This window comes from Phaenicophaeus curvirostris, chromosome 4, assembly GCF_032191515.1.
Source record: "Phaenicophaeus curvirostris isolate KB17595 chromosome 4, BPBGC_Pcur_1.0, whole genome shotgun sequence".
Lineage (NCBI taxonomy): Eukaryota > Metazoa > Chordata > Aves > Cuculiformes > Cuculidae > Phaenicophaeus > Phaenicophaeus curvirostris.
The window spans coordinates 54,723,457-54,744,925 of record NC_091395.1 but is presented as its reverse complement, the minus strand read 5'-3'; the positions used below and the strand labels follow the sequence as shown (position 1 = coordinate 54,744,925).

Sequence of the window (21,469 nt, the reverse complement as noted above, 5' to 3'; positions counted from 1 at the left end):
CAAGTAGGGAATGCATGTAAATAATTTAAGAACATACAGAAGGGACTGAAACTTCTGCATCAGTCTTAAGTTTGCTGGGCCATCATACTGCCAGCATTGTTGGGGAGAGAAAATTATACTCTTCTTGTGTAAGGAATTAGCTAATAATTTCTTTTCATCCTTGAAAAACAAAATTGATGAAGTATATGTTCAGAGAGTACCAGCCACCAACTGTCCCACATAACAAGCTATAAAACCAATGCCAGCTGGCTTGGAAAAAAGAGTGTTTTGTTACAATTGGCACATAAGGATACAAAAATCATCAATAAAAGTCGTCAAAATCCAGGAATTGGTCAAAATAATATAGCCCATTCCATATGTACTTGAAAAGCAGATTTGATGTTACATTGTGCTACTAGTTTTGCATACTGTGATAAATTTTAAATTCTGGGTGCTATAGAGAGATGGCATTATAATCTGCTGGACCTAATGTACCTTATACTAAAAATTTACCTTGAGCCTTCATTTATTTCATATCCCTACAAAACACATTTCTTATCAGTGTTTTAGGTGCTTCACTACACAGTCATGGGTCATATCGGGCTCATAGTGACTGTGTTGCTATGCTATGCAAGTTGTGAAATAATTTTCTTGACATTTAATTACAAAATTAGGTTTTCATTTGTAGACTCAACGATGCAAATCTATTTAGCTCTAATAAAAGGGAAAAAAAACAGCAAAAAGAAATTTGCGGTGAAATGTCGTATCATGTTACAACTAGCTTTAGGACTCCTAAAATTGGGAGGGGTGTTAAAAATTCTGTTATATCATGAGTGATCTCTGCCTCTAATAAGACTCTTTAAGTAACACACTCTAATACCTTTATAGTGGCTATATATGTTACTGAGAAACATAGATTAATTACGTTAAAGAAAAGCATGAGTATATAAGGTCTGTTTCCAATTAAGAGTGTGTGTATGTGCTTGCAGTAGGATTTGAGTAGGTTTTGCAGTTCTAAAAATCCCTCCTCAGGAAAAAATGTACATGCCTGTCAAGAAATCTCTTGCCCAGTTTTGAAGATAAAGAGCAAAGTGAAAATGATAAAATTTGTTTTGAGTAGAAATCAGAGTGAGGGAGCAGATCAAATTCATAGGTAAAGGTAGGCAAAATCTTCTCCAGTCCTTCCTCTACCCTACCTCTGTTTTTCCTAATTTTATTCTTTTTGACTGATTTTCTCACCTGTACCCACATTCAGGGAAATCAAAGACCCAGCAATGAAAAACAATGAAGTGAAAGCAACAAAATTAACAAAACTGGTGCTTCACAATCATGTAGAAGACAGAAGGAGTGTAGTGGAAGACACTGATACTTTCACAGTCAGGAAGAAGGAGTGTTCTGACAAAGCAAAGTGTATCAGGGAAGTAGGTTATGAGGTTCTTCTGAGGAAGGACATTCACTCTACATGATGGGCTGTTAGCTCCTACCTACTGTGTCCTGAGAAACTACTTATCATTATTTCATTATCTCCCTACCACTATGGAAAATCTTTGACATTTAAAAATATTGCACTGTGGGTGAAGTTCAGAGTTGAGGGGGTTGATTCATTTACAGTTGGATTTGGCTGCTCTCTTTAATCTTCTGAGAGATAGGTTAAGCATCAGGTAACTTTACCATAATTTTCTTCTTACTTCTTATGTCAGGAACGTTACTCACAGCAAAAACTTCAGCACTTGCACCTCATCCTTCCAGTCTCAATTCCAGGCAGTTTTCTTACAAAGTAGTTGAACAAAACTTTTTTGGTTTTCGTGGAATTGAAAGCAATACCCATCTCAAGTTTCCGAAATGCATATAGCCCCCACAGTGTACTTCTGCAGTGCCTCTAGGGAAAAAAGGAAGAGTGGAATTAAAGCGTGGCTCTGTGAAACAACACACAGCAATATTTCTCTAACCAAGGAACATAAACGCATATCCAGGCAGGTGGAAAAAAATATCTGTTTCTTAGCACAGAAGTGTCTTTAATATGCCATCAGTTTTCTATCCACTTTAGTAAATTCAATTAAAAATTGTATTTCTTATTTTATGTTTTGTACAGTCAGTAAAGTTCTAAAACTAAATCTTTTTACCTATAATCTTCAACTACAGTATTGAGGTGTGGACAGTATTATCATCACCTAGGTAGGGAGAAATATCAAATTAAAATGTTTGATACTGCTCTATGGTATGATTTTTTCCCTTAGAAACTAAACAGGGCAAAAAAGGTAAAGCAACAGTCCTATCACTGCTGATACATAATTCCACGAGATCCTTTGCATGTCAACACTTAAAATAGAAATGCTTGTTTTGTAAACTATCATGAGCCTCATTTCATAGATAGCTAATCTGAGGCAGCGGCAAAAGCATCAGGAAGTAAACAGTTTCCATACCAAGATGAAGCAAAAGTGGAAAGAAGATTTAAGAGCTCTGCAGCAGCTCTGATGTTCTGTCTGCTAAGTTGCACTGCCTTACAGCTGTTGGCAGTAGAAGAAAAATGCTGTTCTGAAGGCACTTTGACCTGTGCATCCTAGAAATCACAAGTTCCTTTTTGGCCTTTTTTCATATTTTATATTTGTAATGGAAGTTTTTTGGGGGGAGACATAATTCCAGTTTAACATAACTTTTGTCCTTTGATAACTACCATGAATAGGCAAGAAAAGCTGTTGAACCAGAGTATTCTCTGTGTATGTATCAGAGGGCTCTCACACAGTTCCACATTGCAGCTGGAAGGAAAAAGGAGGGGTAAAACCAGCTATTTTCAGGACATCTCTTGGGCACCAGCTATTTTGGAACTCCAGCTTCCTTAAATTTGGTTTAGATGAAAAGCCATACTACAGCTTTCTCCATCTTGGTTTCAGCTGTTCCCTTCAGCTTAACGGTGTGGAGTTTACACCTAACAAGCAGTTAACATATGTGCTCCATTAAGATTTTCAATTAATTCATATATTTGTTTTTCTTCTTACTGAAATTATTAGTGCATTGAAAATAAATTTAAGTAAATATACTTTCCTGGTTTCTGTTCAGATGATTCACTGTCATTTAGCCATTAGCATTTTTGCTTTGAGTTTGAGAATAATTAGCTGGTTTTGCTTTAAATATTTTTTTTTTAAAAGGACATTATTCTTCCTTTTTTTCTGGCACTAAATTTTTAATTTCAATTCAGATCATCTTTATTTCTTAGAAACAAGGTTCCAGCTTATCCTGTTATTTTGTTCCTTCGTTGTTTTGGGTTTTTTCCCCAAAATATCTGGCTGTGGCTGAACATCTCATATGGCATAAGTCCTTTCTATTGGATACTGTAACAATAGAGCTACAACCTACAGGCAACAAAGCGGCCTATATTTCTACTAAATTTCTTTGAATAGGTTATTAAATAAAAGCCCCTTAAAAATTGGTATAGTAATTGTTTGTTCTGGATTTTGAAGACATGATTTGCTTGTATTATTGGTTATTTCAGTTAAGCCCACATTTCTGCAGAGGGTAAATATGTGTTACAGATTCTGCATATGTTCCCTGCCTTTGTTCCTAGGCAGGTCCAAATTCAATATGAAAGACAGGACATAGATTGTAGCCAGTGTACATATAAAAAAGTAAGGTTTGAAAATAATGGAGCAATTTCTAGTAGTTATGCTGAAGTGATTCTGTCTTTCATTCAAACATACATATATATAAATTTAAAGAAATTGATCGGTATTAGCATCTGATTATAAGTATGCCTTTTAGACAAAACATTTCTAAGAAATTTGAGGTCTTTTAAAACTGAAGTTATGTCAGTCTTTCACCTGTTTTTCTTTATGTCTCTCTTGTCTATAGCAATCTCATGTATCACTGAGCAATGCTTTTTTTCAGCTAATAGATACATTTATTAACATCATGGTAAACATATTTCGCTGAGTAAAGTGGCTATTTGACTGAAATGTATGGCTTTAAAGAGGAAAACACCTATTTATTTCATAAGAAGGATTTAACTACAAGAAGAGGAAAGCCTAGAAGAGCAGGATGAGGAAACAAGGAGTTAGGTCTCTAACCCCAGGATTCACAGAAGGCAGCGAAGAGCAAGTGACCAGAGGAGAGACAGGGATCCCAAGGACTAACTTTGTAGCCCTTGGTTAGGGCACTCATGCAGACTGTGGAAAGAAAGGGTTCATGTTCCTGCTATAATTAACATTGAGTTGCTTATACAAAGTTATGTGATTTCATATGCAGAGAGGAAGCTGCGCTAGGAGGAGCTTTGACACCCTACCATTACCCCATCATCGATCCCCAGAAGCTTGATGCGTAAGGTACATACCTGGTGACCACAGACTTGTCTTTCTCCAGTTCAGGAAAGATTTCAAAACAGGCCTTTGGCTCCACGAGTGAGCTCCCTCATTACCTGCCTTGCTTTAGATTATGACCCACTAGCACAAGCTGCTTCTCAAGGTTTTCTGCCCAAGGCCTGCTGGTGAGGTGCGGTGTGAGTTTCTACCAGACTGCAATCTACAGTTCCCTTGAGATTGGTAGAAGGATATCTCCAGGACATCAGTGGGAGCAGCATTTCCCAACCCTTGGCAACAGATGAACAACATCACCTCTCAGGGCCTTTTAAGAGCACTTAAGTCCCTACAAGTCAAGCAGCTGGTGAAGAAACACTTGGTGGATCTCAGTGGCACCTGGGAGCTGATGTTGGATGCCTTCAGGCAATTTTCAGCCCAGAGCATGAAGCATTCACTGCATCTTCATTAATGTGAAATACTTACCTTCTCCTAATGGATCTGTTCTACTTTGAATAAGTTATCTCAGTTCAAGCTTACATTAATTTAGCAGGCTGAAATATGAGTCACTCGGGACCTAATTCCTGAGTGAGCAAGGCTTTTCTCCTTTAGAACTGAACAGTTTCTGTACAAAGGATAGGGCCGAGAATTAGGAACAACAGCTTCCTCTACCCAGTTGTAGCAAGCCACTGCATACCTGTCACATCTCTGAATCCCTGCCCGGGTTTAATTCCCTGAACCTAAATCCTGTGTCGAATGGGGATAATTATACCTCCTAATCCCTCATGGATCGTGCAAAACCAAATTGCTTAAAAGGCGCTTAGATCTAGACACACAGAGGTTCTTAGGTTAAAAAGTTAACTGTGGTTAGATTTAATTCCTTCAAAGATGATTTTTTAAATGCTTATTCTTCAAAAAGTTGGCAGTCCAGGCCTGCTCTGAGGAGAGGCAGAGAGGACATGTAGACACACTGCAGTGTCACATGTGGAACTTCACAAAGGCCAAGAATTGAAAGTGGTAGGAGTGAAGCCCAGCAAAAGATCGTGGGATCAGATCATTCGCTTACTGCAAAACTGTATTTTCAATTAATCTGAAGCTTTTTAAACAGCAAAAAAATTGTTCTTAGGTTGATGAGTATCTGGAATCATGAAACCATACAAATCTGACTTTTCTAATGACTTGGTTTGCAGATGTTAACATTTAAAAAAAAAACAACAAATAAATATAATCAATCAGTAATGAATATAACTTCCTGTTACTTGTCCACTTGTTTTATATTAAAACTACTTCTAAATATCTTAGTTGAAACTAAATATAAGTTATGGTAGTAGGATTCATGAACAATCTTAATGATCATGTCTGATCTAATTACATAAGATGCACTATAAGTCCATCATATCAAGATCAAATCCAGCTCTGGTTAGTTTCCTCTTTTTGGTCATTATTGTGACTGTCCCTATAATTTTAATATCTTACCACACCAACAAGGTCAGTGACAAAAAATATTTGTAATCTGGATCCAAACAGTAAGTTTTTAATCTTCATTTAAGAGTAACTGCAGCCTCAGGCTGAAAGCTAACAAGACTCCTGCTGAGCTTGCTGTGTGTTAATTCTATAGCTTTGATAGATACAAATGGTTGCTGAGGGTTTCATACACATTTGCCAGCCTGGTATCTTTAAACAGCTCAATCACCTTCAATCTAATGAATCTTTAATTTGTTGTTTTACTGCTAAAGGAAAATGACTCATCGGGTGGGAGATTTTGATTTACAGGTCTGCATGTAAAACTGTCTTTTGGTACTGAACATAGTGTAGATATTACTGTTCCCTTTAAAAATAACTTCCTATAATCATCAAAATGCTCCAGTGTTGTTATTACAAATTGAAGTTTTAGGTTACTACTGGAGAGTGGTATGATATTTTTCATAAATGCATGAAACATGAATTATAATTTGTTTCAGTTCTGTTGCTTCATTTTTCTATCAAGAAATTTGCGTTTACTTGACTGTATGGGGAATATGCAGAGGGGGCAGATACCTCCAGAGGCTGCTTTGAGTCTCTGCTATGAATGCAGGTCAGACACTGAAGCCCCTAAGAGGAAAAGTGCGATTCAGAGCTTCTCATTTAGACCTCTAAAGGCTTGAGTGTTTTGTGGTACCCTGATAGACTACACTTATAAAGCCAGATATAAATTTAACCATAATGGCACCAAAAGACTGGAGGGGAGGTGGCTATTCCTTGGTACCAGCTAGAAGGAAGTACTTTCAAGCCTTACCTTTGTGTCTAAGCATGGGAAGATTTAGTTTTCACAGGCTATATGTGCCAATATACCCATCCTAAGGCTGTCATGTAGCCTTGCAAACAAATAGTTTATTAAGATTCTAGCAAAGACATATTGTCTGTTTATAGGCCTTTTTTTAAAAAAAAAAAACTAGCCACAACTGTTACTGAAAAACACGTTAGGTAAAGAACTGTTCCTCAAGAACCTGTAAAGTTATTCAAGCATCAGCCTTTCAGTAGAAAATAGCTGCATTTACTCAGCATGCCTCTTGCTTCAAGCATTGGGTGTGATATCAGAGCCTTTTAGAAAAAAGTGTCAGTTACTTTTGTCCTCCAGAAAAGTGAAAAGCGGTTGTGTTTCAATACCTCAGTTAAATCATCAGTCAAACTGGGCTGTAGATCAAGGGTAGCCTGGAGTTATCAGAAAGCACAGGAATGACTCCATGGAGAGTTTTCTACCACATAAATTTTTTTCCAGGATAATTTTCAAATGGTTACAGACTTGCGTGCTAATACCAGAACCTCAGCAAACTTCTCTTGAAGCGCTAAGAGGAATACAGCTGCAGTGCAGTGCCTGGAATTGCCCCGCTTTAAATGGTAAACCTGCTCAGCACAGTATTTATGATTTGCTGGTTCTATTTGTGTAATCAATTCCCTTCATTCCAGTGCTGTTCTTTTTATTTCCTATCCTGCTCATATTTCTATTTCTCTTTGCTTACTTGTCATTCTGCTGTATTAGAACATCAAAGACACTAACTCATTTGATTGCCTTTCTAAGTGCACATGTTCACCAAGTAGATGCCACAGGTGTACTCAGAACCTCTGTTCAACTGCTCCTTAACTTTGCTTTAATTGCAGAAATGCCTACATTTTGTCTAAAACATGGAGTCCTTATTCATGCTGGCCGTGTAAGCGTAATGCAAATTTCAGAGGTGTGCTCTGAGCCTGGCCAACTCGTGCAGCTTGTATGAAGGACTTCCACCAAAATCCCTACGCTAGTTTTCTGGTGGGCAGTTGCAGAAGGCTGGTCAGCACTGTGCTGCCTGCTCTTCCCTGGCCAGTTCTCAGGGAAAAAATAAGTGGCAGTGGGGTGTTGCCATGGCCTCTGCAGCTTCCTTTGTGCCATGGTCCATTTCTTAAGTAGTGAAACTGAATGTTTTAGCACATTTAGATTCTTACATAATGTTCAACTGATGTGTTCCTTTCTTGGTACAGCTGTTAGCTTCAGGCTTTCCTAAACACTAGATGTCAAAAATTACAAGCTAGACTCAGTTTTCACCTTGCAGTGTAACTTACATTTGCTCAGACTTCTCTTTCCTCCACACTTCCCCAATCCTTTTCTTCCTAGCGCTATGCATGTGTTATCTTTTAAGATTAACCTTAAAACTTTTCCACAAACCACAGCCAAACAAGAAGAGGAGAAATACCTCAAAGCAAAATGATACAGGGCTTATTTTAGTGATTATTAAGTTTTACGGAAGAGGAGGCTGAGGGGAGATCTCATTGCTCTCTATAACTACCTGAAAGGAGATTGTGGAGAGGAGGGTGCTGGCCTTTTCTCCCAAGTGACAGGGGACAGGACAAGAGGGAATGGCCTCAAGCTCCCCCAGGGGAGGTTTAGGCTGAACATGAGGAAAAAATTTTTCACAGAAAGGGTCATTGGGCACTAGCACAGGCTGCCCAGGGAGGTGGTTGATTCACCTTCCCTGGAGGTGTTTAAAGCACGAGTGGACGAGGTGCTGAGGAGCATGGTTTAGTGATTGATAGGAATGGTTGGACTTGATGATCTGGTGGGTCTCTTCCAACCTGGTGATTCTATGATTCTATGAAATGGAGGACACTCTTCTACCTGTGACTTTTCTTCTATGTGTGTCTGTTCTTCCCTCAACTAATATTAGACCTCTAGCAAAATAATAGCAATGTCCTCTGTAGCACAAACATGCACCATGATAAATTTGTGTCCTGTAGTGCTTAACACTTGATTTAAAAAAACGTGAAGGCTTTCAAATAATATTTACATAGGCCTCTTTTGTTTAAAAGCTCGTTATACCATCATCCACAATGATTCTAGTATTCTCATCACGTCTAGTTCCTTTCTATAGCATTTTGCTCAAGTAACCAAGAGGATGATCCCGAATACAGGATTATTTACATTTTGTCTGTTACAATGTCAGTTAAGATACAAGAAAAAAAGAATCCATCTTTTTCATTTTAAAGTACTGCCATTTGTTATTTATCTACAGTACAGTGGAGAAAGAACAGCACAAACTGCACCAGAGAGGCAGAAAAGTACACAGAATATTTCCAAGCCAAATTTAGTTGATTAAATGCAGTACATTAAAACCAGACATTTTAATGTTGACATTTTAATATTGTTAATGAAGGGCCCAGCTATTGATCTTTGCTTGGGCAACTGTCTATTGAATCCACTGCACTTAAATTCAGAGAAAGCGTAGCCTAATGAATTTCAATTAATAATTGCTATACAAAGTAATTGCAAAATTTGCATGGCAAAGCTCCTCTGAGAGAAATTTATGAGATTTCTACATCAATATGAATGTGCAAAGGATTGCAATTCAGCACGATAGGAGTAACTAACCTCACTTGAATAAAGAAGGAAAATAATGTTATATTTTGTTTAACCTCTGCAGCCTCAGAATTCCAAAATTATAGGGCTCTATGAACAGATCAGAACAGTAAAAATTATCCCCAGTTACTTCTCTATGTGAAGCAACATGGCTCTGTCTCTGAGGGGAGATGCTAGTTACAAGTGATCACATAGAAAAAATAAATTCATGTAATAAAAATACTGGATCCATTTCATTAAAGTTATTATTATTTAATTTTAGTTGCTAAATGCATTTCTTCCTTTCTCCTGACTTCTTGATGTGCACCCTGAATAAAGCTACTCTGAGATCTGAGTGGGCAGACAGGCAAACTCATCTTTTCCCTAATGCCTCTCCTTTGGACTTGTCAGAAGCTGGAACCTGGACTGTATGAACTGTCACAGTTCCTACATTCCTTCATTTCTCCTAAGCAGTGGGCAGACACTGACTTGTTCCTGTCCACCAGCTCTTTGTCACTACCCCTCTATTGGAGGATGCTAACCAGTCACCATCACAGCCAGCGCTGTAGTTAATTTGAGTGCTTCCTAATCTGCTCCAGGCAAAAATCAGCCAGGTTAATTTACACACTGTGGGCTGTGGGCTGAGCTAACCTAGGTGGTTTTCCTCAGAAGAGGTTAGGAGTATTTGCATGCACTGCTCTGATGTCTCTGCTCTGAGGCTACAGCATCTAGCATGATGAACCATTCATTCCCTTCTGCCAACACAACTGGATTAAGAAAAGTGGTCTGTGGCTTCACGCTTTTATAATCAGTGAAACAGGTGTCATCATCGTCAGTTATTGATTTTTAGGGTTTAGTTACAGCTGGAAGAGTTTAAAACAGCTTCTCATTATGCTGAGTGGTTTAAAAATAATGAATATTTAGATTTTTTACTATTTACAAATAAGGTCATTTACATTTTTAGGGTACAACTGTATTTGCATTAGCATTACTTTACTGAGAGATCCTTCTGATTCAAATCAAGATGCCGATACTCTTGGTTGCTCTCCACATTAAGTACTCCTCATTAACTCAAAATTTTCACTGAATACATTTAAATGAGGAAAGAAGTTTAAAAATCTTATTTTAAGTTAAGTAAGAGTTCTCACTGACTTCTGTGGATGAAGATTTGTATGTAGAATTTATCTGATGATCACAAATTGCATAAAATCTGTTAAAATGATACAATAATGTCCTGCAACTCTATCTTCTATGAATTTGTAAGACATTACAATAGTATATTTATTATTTTTGGACAACAAACTACAGAAAGAAATCCAAAAAAAGTGTATTTAGAGCATCACAACCAATATTTTAGTCCTCATTTTTGAAGGTGCCACAGTTTAAGAACTGACTTCCACAAACCTTTACCTTTTTATGAAAAATAATGCATTTAAGGACTAAAATGGGGTTTGATCCATTCCTACTTCATGCTTGGTCAAAACTGGTTTCCCTTGCCCCACTATTCATTGAATGCATAGCAACTGGGGGAAAAAAGACATATAACATTTTTTGCAGCAAGGAAATATAAGCAAGCAAAGCAGCTTGTGGTTCTGCAACGTTGATCTTTGGTATTGCTGGTATAAGCCACATCTTTAATAATACGAGTATGAGCTGTACATAACATCATGTGAATTTTCATCAAACACAACATAAAAATCTTAGGTTCCATTACTGTGGAAACTAAGAATGAAGCCAAGAGGTAAAGAGTCCAGAGATGCATCCTTATTCTGAGTCCAGAGAAACGGATTTCCACCTTTGCTTTTGCATGTGAGATTAATCCCATCTGTGACTAATGGGAATCAATCAATCAATACTGTGCTATACTGGGTTAATTACTTTTTTTGAATGCCTTTGTATTTTTATTACCAGTTAATATTATGAAAGACAATTAATCTACTTGAAATTTTACTAGGTCACCATAGTAAGATGCAGCTCAATACGGTACCCTTAACTGTAATTCATTTTACGCTGTATCTGTTTCCCTTCTTAAACTACTATCTCACAGATTTTTATGACATTAAGATCCTGAGGAGGATTTTCACATCACTAGAAAGAAAAATTTAATTCCTACTTTTCCTGCAAATACACAGGGCCTACTGGGAGAGAAGTATGGGAATATCCGAATACCAGGGGAAGTTGAGTCAGCAGAATTTGAAATGATCCTGGATGCTGCTGTAGAGGCCAAGCTAGAGACAAGGATTTTAGAAGAGTGGTACTGCAGGGATGAGAACGCAGTGCCACCAGCCTATTACCTCAGACCAAAATCTGAAATGCTGAAGAGCTACCAGAACACAGTAAGTCACAGTTATCTCCTTACAAAATTATTCTCTGTCAGTTAACAGTGGCAGACAGTTACCAGGACCAGACACCTGCTGTCTCTGAATTATCTTCTACAGCCCTGTGCACGCCTGAGCAACTTGATGCTATGATGCTCCATTCCCAACCACGGTGAAGGGAACAGCTGTGAAACACCAAGGAACATGATGGGTTGCAACTCCTGTTTCGATGCACTCCCTGATTCAGCTAGAACACATGGATTGCAGTCATTCATGAACTGCTGCAGCTAGTGGGACAGTTATACAGACTTCTTTTCCCTTCCCTGATGTTGGAATAGAGAGTGCTCAGGCTCTTCTGGTCCTTGCCTGGTACTGTGCTTTCACTAGCTTTCAATGAAAAGGATTTGGGGAAGAAATACACATCTTCCCTTCTATCCCCACACAAGAAAGCTCTTTAACAGCAAACAACTGCTTAGTGCTATCCAGAATCAGATCTCATACTTTTAACTTATTAGTTGTATTCTAACAGAAGTTTTTTGAACACTGAATTATTTTTAAATCATGCATTTGTCTTTAATTGATGAGAATAAAAACTGCATTACCGTGGGCTTAGTTCTACCCTCCTACACGTCCTATATAACCAGGGACAGGTTTCAGCGTAGAAAAAATGAACTTAACATTTTGAATGCTTGCTGTATTATACAAGAAAATTAAATCATTGTACCACATTCACTTACCATCTAGCAGAATTTTTTCTCTGTTGCATGAAAAAGGTCAAAAACACAAAACCCACTGACACACAAAGCAGTTTTAATGAGTTGAAGACAGTATAATATGGCTAATTCTGAAGTATTGATCGCAAAGGAGGATACAAGTTTCATAACATTCTGCATTGTTTTGTTAATGCCCACAGTATCCCTTTGAATACAGCTACTGATACACAGGAGTAAGCAAAAAGATGTTCATAACTTAAAGCTAACATAGTTACATCTCGTAAACTTAAAGAACGTAACAGAAGATACACAGCTCTGAACATGTCAAGAAGGAGTTGTTAGGGAGCTTATCCTGGAGGCTGTTCTTTTTCCTATTACACCCTCCAGGAAAACTGGAAAGCACTTAAACACTTCACTTGCAGTAAGTAACGCAGCAGTGACTACTAGCTGCCTTAGCGAAACCTCCATCGTGGCATCTGCAAAATATCATCTGAAAGGATTAGTGAATTTATATTAGAGTCCCTTTCTGATGACAGTAAGATTACTGTTACTGTAGCAATGGATGAACTAAAATAATGTCAGATATAATCTCATATTTTTCAAATATGATGGTAGCTAATGCGAGGTACTTAATTACAGGTACCAGGAACCTAATTTTCAGGTTTGAGATTCAAGTCTAAATCATTATTATTATTATTACTTCTTATTAAAGGAGCAGTATTACTACTGCTTTATTGTCACTATTTCATGTTTGGTTTTCAAAACCCTCTTCCAAGAAAAAGACCAATATCACCTTCATAGAAAAATATTGCACTAGCTGCGTACAGTAGAAATTCAGAAAAAAAAAGTAGCTGACTCAGAATTCTAAAATCGAATAAATTATGATTGCCTGCAGCATAAAGAGTTGAACTCTCATTTATTCGTTTTTCATGCATGTGTTTCTCTGTTTCCATGTATTTATGAACTTGAATATTAGGCTTTTACTTTCTGAAGTTGTAGATTTATGTATTACAGCTACTGTTTAACTATGGATATTTTTAAAAGATGGAATCTCCTTCAAACTCTGTGAATGAGAATAAATGGCAAGATATATCAGAAGAGATTAAGAAGATTTTTAAGACTGCTGTGAAATTGCTGTATGAGAAAGGAAAAATGAAGCACAGCCAAGCGAAGAGATATCTTTCCTCTGGTAAAGATCAGACTATTTCAATATATTCAATATCTGTATTATCTTTTCAATCAATTTTTCCACAAACATGAAAATATATTTTGTTGGCATTTTTCATATAACTGAAGAGAAAAAAATGTGCATTGAGCTTGCTTAAGACCAAAGCCCATATGAAAGGACTCAGTGATTTTTCTGTTTTTTACAGAAAAAAGATGCAATCATTTAAGAGTCTGCACATTTGGGGTGGGGGATGTTCTTGAACTGTTTATAAACAAAAGATAACAGTCTCTTGTGTTCTCTTTTCATCCTCAGCTATTGAAGATGAACTCGATTTTGCCTTGGGTAAACAAACACCAGCTTTCCTAAAGAAGTGTGTTTGCTACATTAGGAAAATCGCCAACATTGAGCGTTTTGTTAAAATTCCAGAGATGGGAAAATACATGGATGTGGTACATGCAGCTGGGAAGTTTCTACGAGATCCTGAAGCCCATGAGAAACTGATAAAGCTCAGGGATGAATTCATTCCTACCATTGTCGCATCGTCCAATCTGAGAGTATACACGTCCGTCACTCACTGTGACATGAAATTGGGTTACTCCCAAGAAGTGGAGAACCATTATATTGAAGGACTTGGTAAACAGTTCTACGAAGACATGATTGACATAATCCAAGCAACAGTGCAGCAGAATTTTGACACCGAGACAGACTTGCTGTATGATGAAGTTCTTCAACACTCATCCCTGTGTAAAACATACTCCACTTTTTATGAATATAGATGTGAGGCATTAAACATAGTTCACAGGTACATTCTACCTAGCAAAGTAGGACACATTAACCCTCTTATCATATATGGAGGACCATGCACAGGGAAGACTCTTTTATTAGCTGAAGTGGCGAAGAAGGTAAATAAATACCTTACATAATATGGTGATGTTAGGAGCATTACTGTGTAAGGGCCAAATTACTTTCTATTCTTCCTTTTGTCAACAGATCTGATGTCAGCCTTCAACATATAAAATAAAAATCAAAAGTGTATTTTGCATATTATTATCCACATATTCAGAAAAAGACTTATCTTTCAATAATCATGTGTGTGTATCACATGCATAGCCAAAACAAAAATAGTTTATTGGAGCACTTAAAAAACTGTTAGGTATCTATATTTTGGAATTATCATGTAATTTAGAAATATCTCTTTCCCTCTTGTTCCACTGAGGTCCTAAGAATCTGGAACGGTCTAAACATCATATGCTGGTTTTAGTCTTATTCACAAATACAACATGTCTTTCCAAGTCACGTCATCTTATATTAGCAGAAGTTACTGTGGAATTAGGCTGATATGGTTGCTACAACTACACTTGCTATAAAACTGTCTTTAATAACCTGTAAAAATACATGTATTTATTTATCTCACATATGCTGTTTAAGTCACTGAGCTTAGTACTTACTACAGGGACACGAGTGAAACACTTTGTGCAAGGCAGAACCAGATGGAGAAAAAGAGTGAGCTGGCATCTCTTAAGCCTAATTCTCCAGCTAGGATTCACAACATTGAGTTCCCTGTGGGGTGCTCAGGGAATTTAGCACAGTGGGCTGGGAAACAGCCGTATCAGAAGGAAATGGAGGAGGGTACAGTAATATTTAAAATCTCGTATCTTTCCCAAATGTGACTTCCTATAGATTCACATTAGTTGCCTACATGAAACTGAGATTTACCACTGGAGATATCATTTCAGAATCCGAGTATATAAGTTAAGCTAGAGACTTCAGTTATACTTTTTTTTTAAATATTCTGTAACAACTTAAAGTGAGATGAAAAGACTTAGCAATCAAGACAAGTGAGTGTATTAGCCTGCACAGACTGAGAGTATTTAAAGCAACATTCCTCACTTCTTTAGAGTATGCTAAAAGGAAAAAAAAAAAAAAAACAAAACCAAAAAAAGAAACCCAAATAAAACCAAATGAGATGCTTTTTATCCCTTGTGGCAGCGTGTGAGTCACATGCACACCAAGACAGAGTGTACTTCCATGGTGTAGGAACTAAGGTAACCGGCTAGTAAAGGGCAGTTCTGTACTCTCATCCTTGTCCTCCAAAATCATCAGGACATGCTCTCAGCTGGGAATCAATGTTAAACATTGTGTCTAAGTTTATTAAAAGGAGAATGTCTCTACTAACTTTCAGAAATGTGACACAGATTTTGCAAAGAGTACCCTGGGATTATGGACTACGTTCTACATGTGTCTCCTTAGACTTATGGGTCTTAGTGTTTTAGGTTGTTACCTGTGTTAAATGAAGATAACATATGGTGTAAATTTCCGGCAGTGCACATATATATTTCATCCAGTGCACATAAATCAAAACAGCATTTTAACTCTGCCAGTGAAAATATTTCCATTCAACCACTAACATTTTAAAATGTTTATTTATATATAAGTAGTCACTATTTATAAATGCTGTTACGGTGCTTCATTTAGATATTAACTAAATTGTGCTCTACATTCTAGGCCTATTCCTGGCTGCAAGAAGAGATGGGACCAGATTCTGACCCTGTGGTAGTTGTAAGATTTTTGGGATCCACTGAAACTAGTACAGATCTGAGGAATATACTTCAAAGCATTTGTGAACAATTAGCAGTTAACTATCGTTGCCTTGTACAAAGTTACCCAAAAAAGATTCATGATCTTCGGGACTTGTTCATCAATCTCTTGAATGAATCTTCATTCCACAGGCCACTGGTGATAATATTCGATGCTCTAGAACAACTAACAGATGGTGATGATGGTAGGAAGCTCTGGTGGCTTCCCATTCATCTTCCCCGTTCAGTACGGATAATTTTGTCAACACTGCCAAACAAGCATGGGATCCTACAAAAACTGAGGTGCCTTATTCATGAAGAAGACAACTACATTGAGTTGACTGCAAGAGACAGAAAGATGTGTAGCCAAATACTGAAACATCAGCTGCTGCGAGTTAAAAGAAAAGTAACATCAGGACAACAAATCTACGTCAATGAAGCATTCTCCAAGTGCACACTGCCTATGTTTGTAAACTTAACCTTTAGAGAGGTCAAGAACTGGAGATCTCACAAAGATGTGGATGAGTCCTCCCTCTGTGTCACTGTCCACGAAAGCATAGAGCAGTTATTTTGGTCACTGGAAAACACGTGTGGATCAAGACTATTGTCAAGAGCACTTGGCTACATCACTATGTCCAAATCTGGCCTGAGTGAAATGGAACTGGAAGACATCTTAGCCCTTGACAACAGTGTTATGTATGAACTTAGTGAGAGTGTCAGAGAAAGTAACCCACTGAGAATTCCATATATATATATTGCAAGGCTTAAGGAGGGCTTACAGGGGTACTTAATAGAGCGTCAAGTGAAAAATGTAACACTGCTTCTTTGGGCAAATAGGCATTTGCAACTAATTGCCCAGAAACTGTACTTACACAATGAAGAAGACTTGCGTGAAATGCACACAGTCATGGCAGAGTATTTCCTTGGTGTTTGGTCAGGTGGACGGAGGAAACCTTTTTACAGCAATGACCAATATTTGAATGGTTGTCCTGACCATGACAGTAGAGGCCTGAGCAAGGAAGAAAAGCACTGCATGGATCAGATTGCTTTTGACAGGCAGGCACCTGATCAGCCATGGGTCTTTCAGTGTAATCCATTAGAACCTGATATTTTTTTTATCAATCACAGAAAAATGACAGAGCTTATTCATCACTTGACAAGGTGTGGAAGAACAGATGATCTTCTGTACGGAGTCATTATGAACTTCAGCTGGCTGTACACCATGATTAGAATAGGGCAATTTGATAAAGCACTTTCTGACATAGAATTGGCTTACACCTACTCGCAAGAAAAAGAGCTGAAATTTCTGGCCAGTACCCTGCGCAGTATAAAGTTCAAAGTAGTAAAATACCCAGGTTCACTCTCTGCTGAATTGCAGCAAAGGCTTCTCCCAGTAGTAAGTTCATTGCCCAAACTCAGACATCTCCTCTTAGAATGTGACAAGGATGGGCCCAAATACTGCTCTATAGTCCCTTTGCATTCCTCCATGGATGTAACTTACAGCCCTGAGCGTCTGCCGCTGTCATCCAGCTGCATGCACGTCACTGAGATTTTGCCTACTTTCAATCCCAGCACAATTATCGCTGCTTTAGAAAATGGCTCCATCAGCACTTGGGATGTAGAGACCCGCCAGTTACTAAGGCAGATTACAACAGCTCCGTCTGTTATCTTAGGGATGAAGCTTACTAGCGATGAGAAGTATCTTGTAGTGGCTACAACAAAAAATACTCTCTTGATATATGATAACATAAATTCCTGTCTTCTGTCTGAGGTGGAAATTAAGGGGTCAAAACATTGCGGAATTGCAGGGGGCTCCAGTTTTATAAATGGATTTACGTTATCAGTCAACCATGCACTTGCTTGGCTGGAGGCCAGCAAAGACGTCACTGTAATAGATCTGCTCTACGGTTGGCCTCTCTATCACTTCCACTGCTGGTATGAAGTGACCTGCGTGCAGTGTTCTCCAGATGGAGTTTATGCATTCTGCGGACAGTATTTGAACACCGCAACCATTTTTCACTTGGGCAGTGGAGAGAAGTTGGCCACAGTGACCTCTGAATTTTCTGGTGGATTTGTGAAATTCCTTCTCATTCTGGACACAGCCCAAGAAATGGTGATGGTGGACAGTGAGGGTAGCCTCTCTGTTTGGAATACAGAGGAAATTGCGAATCCCCAGCTTACAGATGACTTTGACTGCAGGAGAGAAGACAGTGAAGTTGTCAGCGTAGAGCTTTCTGAAGACCAAAGTGCAATTTTAATTTGTAAGGCTCTCAGCATTGAACTTCTTGACACTCGTGTGTGGAAGGTGGCTGAAAAGTTTAGAGCTAAACACAATGAGCGCTTTATATCTGCCGTGCTTTCGAAAAATGGCAACTGTATAATTGCTTCAATGGAAAATACCTCAGCCATCTTTGTCTGGAGAAGAGATACAGGACAGTGTATGGCAAGCTTACAGGAAATCTCAGGAACTATAGTCAGGCTAATTAAATCAAATCATCATAACATGCTGCTATCCTTATCCACCAGTGGTGTCCTTTCTGTTTGGGATATAGACATCATAACTGCTATGTCCAATATTGACAAATCTGGCAAGCCTATCCAAAGACTAGTGTTGCCAGCCAGAGGTGAATTAATATACACGTTGGATGGATCAGATTCTGTCCATAAGTGGAACTTCAGCACTGGGTTTATAGAAGCTGTGTTCAAGCATGAAGGTATTGTTGAAAATTGTGTGCTGACCTCTTCTGGAGACATAATGGTTACATCAGATGATAAATGCAGCCAGTACGTCTGGCACACTGTTAGTGGTGAAAATATCTTCCGCATTAATGGACAAAAAATCTCAGAGCTAATGATTACTCATAATGATCAATTTGTAGTATCTCTCTGTGAGCAAAATGCATCCAGAGTCTGGCGACTGGCTACGGGACATAGGGTTTGCAATATTTTAGTTGCCTTACAGAATGCATTTATAACAACTGCAAATACATTTGTAGTTGGAATGGCAAAGAATAAAGTGCTGGCAGTGAGTCTCTGGACAGGCAGTATAACGAAGAAGTTTTGCTGTGATGATGGCGCAAACATTGTGGATATTAAGCTAATACCAGACTGCCCAGATATTATAGTATTTATAACATCTACTGAAACCGTAAACATCTGGAGCCTAACAGAGGAAGTAATTTGCAGACGTGTACAATTGCCTACCAATTTCTTAAAAAATTTGGAAGACTTTGAAATATCCCCAAATGGGAAGCTAGGAATTATAACTCGTGGTGATGAGAATATCAATGTGCTGGATTTATACAGTGGAAAACTTCGTGTGGTTCACACTCCAGGTGTCATCTGGAGGCAGAGGCTGTCTCGGGATGGCCGCTATCTTGTGTACATTTGTTTTCGTGGTGAAGAAGATGATGACAATGGTGCAGTCTCTAGTTTAATAGTAATGAGGCTAGCAGATGGCAAAAACATCGGTGCCTGTTCTCTTTATAAAACTCCCACTTTTCTCGCACTCTCACAAAGACATTTAAATATTATTATTGGATTTGATGATGGAAGTATAGGTACTTACACTGTAGTGGATCGAGTTGACGCTGCACTGAAAATCAAAATTGCTACTTCAAACAGCCGCCAGATTTTCAATAACACAACACAAGTGATTAGGCCAAAATGTCATAATTATAGCTTCAAAGTGACTGCAGACTGCATTTGGAGAGAATCAACAGAAGTATTTGCAAGGGATAGCCCCATTACAGTTGTAGAGCCTGAGGTGAGTGAAGCAACACCAACCAAAAAACATAATTATTGCTATGAGAAAGTGTGCTCAGCCATAGATTGCAGAGGACACAGTTTTGCTGCTGACAACTGAGTAACTATCTGGACTAGCTTATCTGAATAATAGTATACTTGCGTAGATTTGACTTCTGAATTCACATAAAAATCAGAGCATTTTTGGAAGACAGAGAGAAACAGCAGAGGGCAGACCAGCTGGTTTTTCCTCAGCAGATGTTCTTACATTTATTTAAACAAAAAAGAAAACATAAAGCAAATGGGCTGCAGGGTTTTTTAAATTTCAGAATACAAGGTTCAGTCCAGGATTTCACCAGGGCCTTGATTAAAAATTTCTAGCAATACTATCAAAATTGTTATGCTATTGCAGAAGTTAGGTAATCTTACTGACAAACTGTTTTAATTAGATCTAAAGTTCCACATGTTCGACGAGAAGAGGCAGACCACTATTTTATATACCAAGTCGCCTAGATGGGTCTATAGCTAACAACCAACTTTATACCCACTTGCAAAAATGTGTTTTTCTGCTTGATGGTGCAATGACAAGATGTCACCTGCCAACCTGGAACACTTGATACATTCCATCATCACTTAAAAAATAACTTTTTTTTTTTTTTTTTAAATTGGGGTTCATCTTTGGGTTGAAAAGAGTAGGCACCAGTCAGCTGCAAACATGTTAACATGTGATGTGGTAAGTATTTGTTCATTTCAATGAATGGACTGAAAGATTTTTTTTTTTAATTGCATGCAGGGATTTCAGGTTTCTGTATTGTGATAAAAATGATAAAAACCTAGATCGTAAAAGGAATATAGTTTGGGGTTTTATTTTTGGTTTGGGGAATTTTTTCATATTCACAGTGTGGATTAGTAACAGGTCGTAATGAAAACTTTTACAAAGAGAAAAGGGCCTTACAGATGAGCAGTTAAACACATGAATTGCTTTATGTTCAAAGGTTGCTATCCATTTTGTTTTAACTAAGTCTAAAGCTTCTCCTATGTCCCCAAAGTAATCGTAATACAAAGTTTTCAGACATGCCATGTATTAATGTTGATAACATTTGCCTTACTATCATTTCTTTTCTTTCCCATGATAAATACAGATCAGATGACCAAACACTCTGGGACTGCTTGTATATGTGCTGCAATACTCCACTAAATGTAAAGACTGTCCAAAGGTCCAATTTGTAATGGGTTTTTCTTATTTCCACGTACATACAAGCTTCACTTCCTGCTTTAAAACTGTTCTGAGCCTTTTGTACAGTTTTACCAGTTTCAAGGCAGAAATTGTGTAATAATTGCAAAGGCTTTAAAAAAATACATTTTGCCCAAGTTAAAAAAAAACAACAACAAACACTGGACAACATCTGAAATAATAATAAGACTTTTCCATCCTTTCATGTCTTAAAGATGGCACATTTGTGAAAATATTTTCAAATTATTTGAACAAAACAATTTTATTTTTAAAATCAGAACTCCATGCCACAAATTTCCAAGAAATGAATGCTAAACTAGAACTTAATGTAGTGTGTGAATGTTTAATGTACAAGCCAATATAGTATATTAAGTGACTTGAATGATTTTTCCTAACTTGTTTGCAACTAATAGATCACATTGAATGTTTTTATGTAAACTTTGTATTGTTTGGAAAACCTATCCAATCAGAGATTTATATTTTCATAAATGTCAAATTTAGTTAAATTTTGTTACAGAGTTGTTAAATTAGAAATCTATTGCAGTCTTCAAACAATATACAGTCTTGTGTATGCATTGTTTGTACTAATAAACTATGGAAACAGA

The 21,469-nt window shown here is 37.7% G+C and overlaps 1 protein-coding gene across 3 annotated transcripts in view; it reads left to right on the top strand.

Annotated features, from left to right (window-relative positions):
- The window catches only part of NWD2 (NACHT and WD repeat domain containing 2), a 55,685-nt gene extending 34,216 nt beyond the window's left edge, over positions 1-21,469 (top strand). For 2 of the 3 annotated variants that reach the window (XM_069856165.1, XM_069856167.1), the window contains 4 exons: positions 11,244-11,447; positions 13,187-13,331; positions 13,623-14,212; positions 15,816-19,833. In XM_069856165.1, coding sequence (XP_069712266.1) covers positions 11,244-11,447; positions 13,187-13,331; positions 13,623-14,212; positions 15,816-19,751 — 4,875 coding nt within the window. In that variant the 3' untranslated portion in view covers positions 19,752-19,833. Of the gene's footprint in view, positions 1-11,243; positions 11,448-13,186; positions 13,332-13,622; positions 14,213-15,815; positions 19,834-20,772 lie in introns of those variants that run through there. The other variant, XM_069856166.1, reaches the window with a different exon arrangement.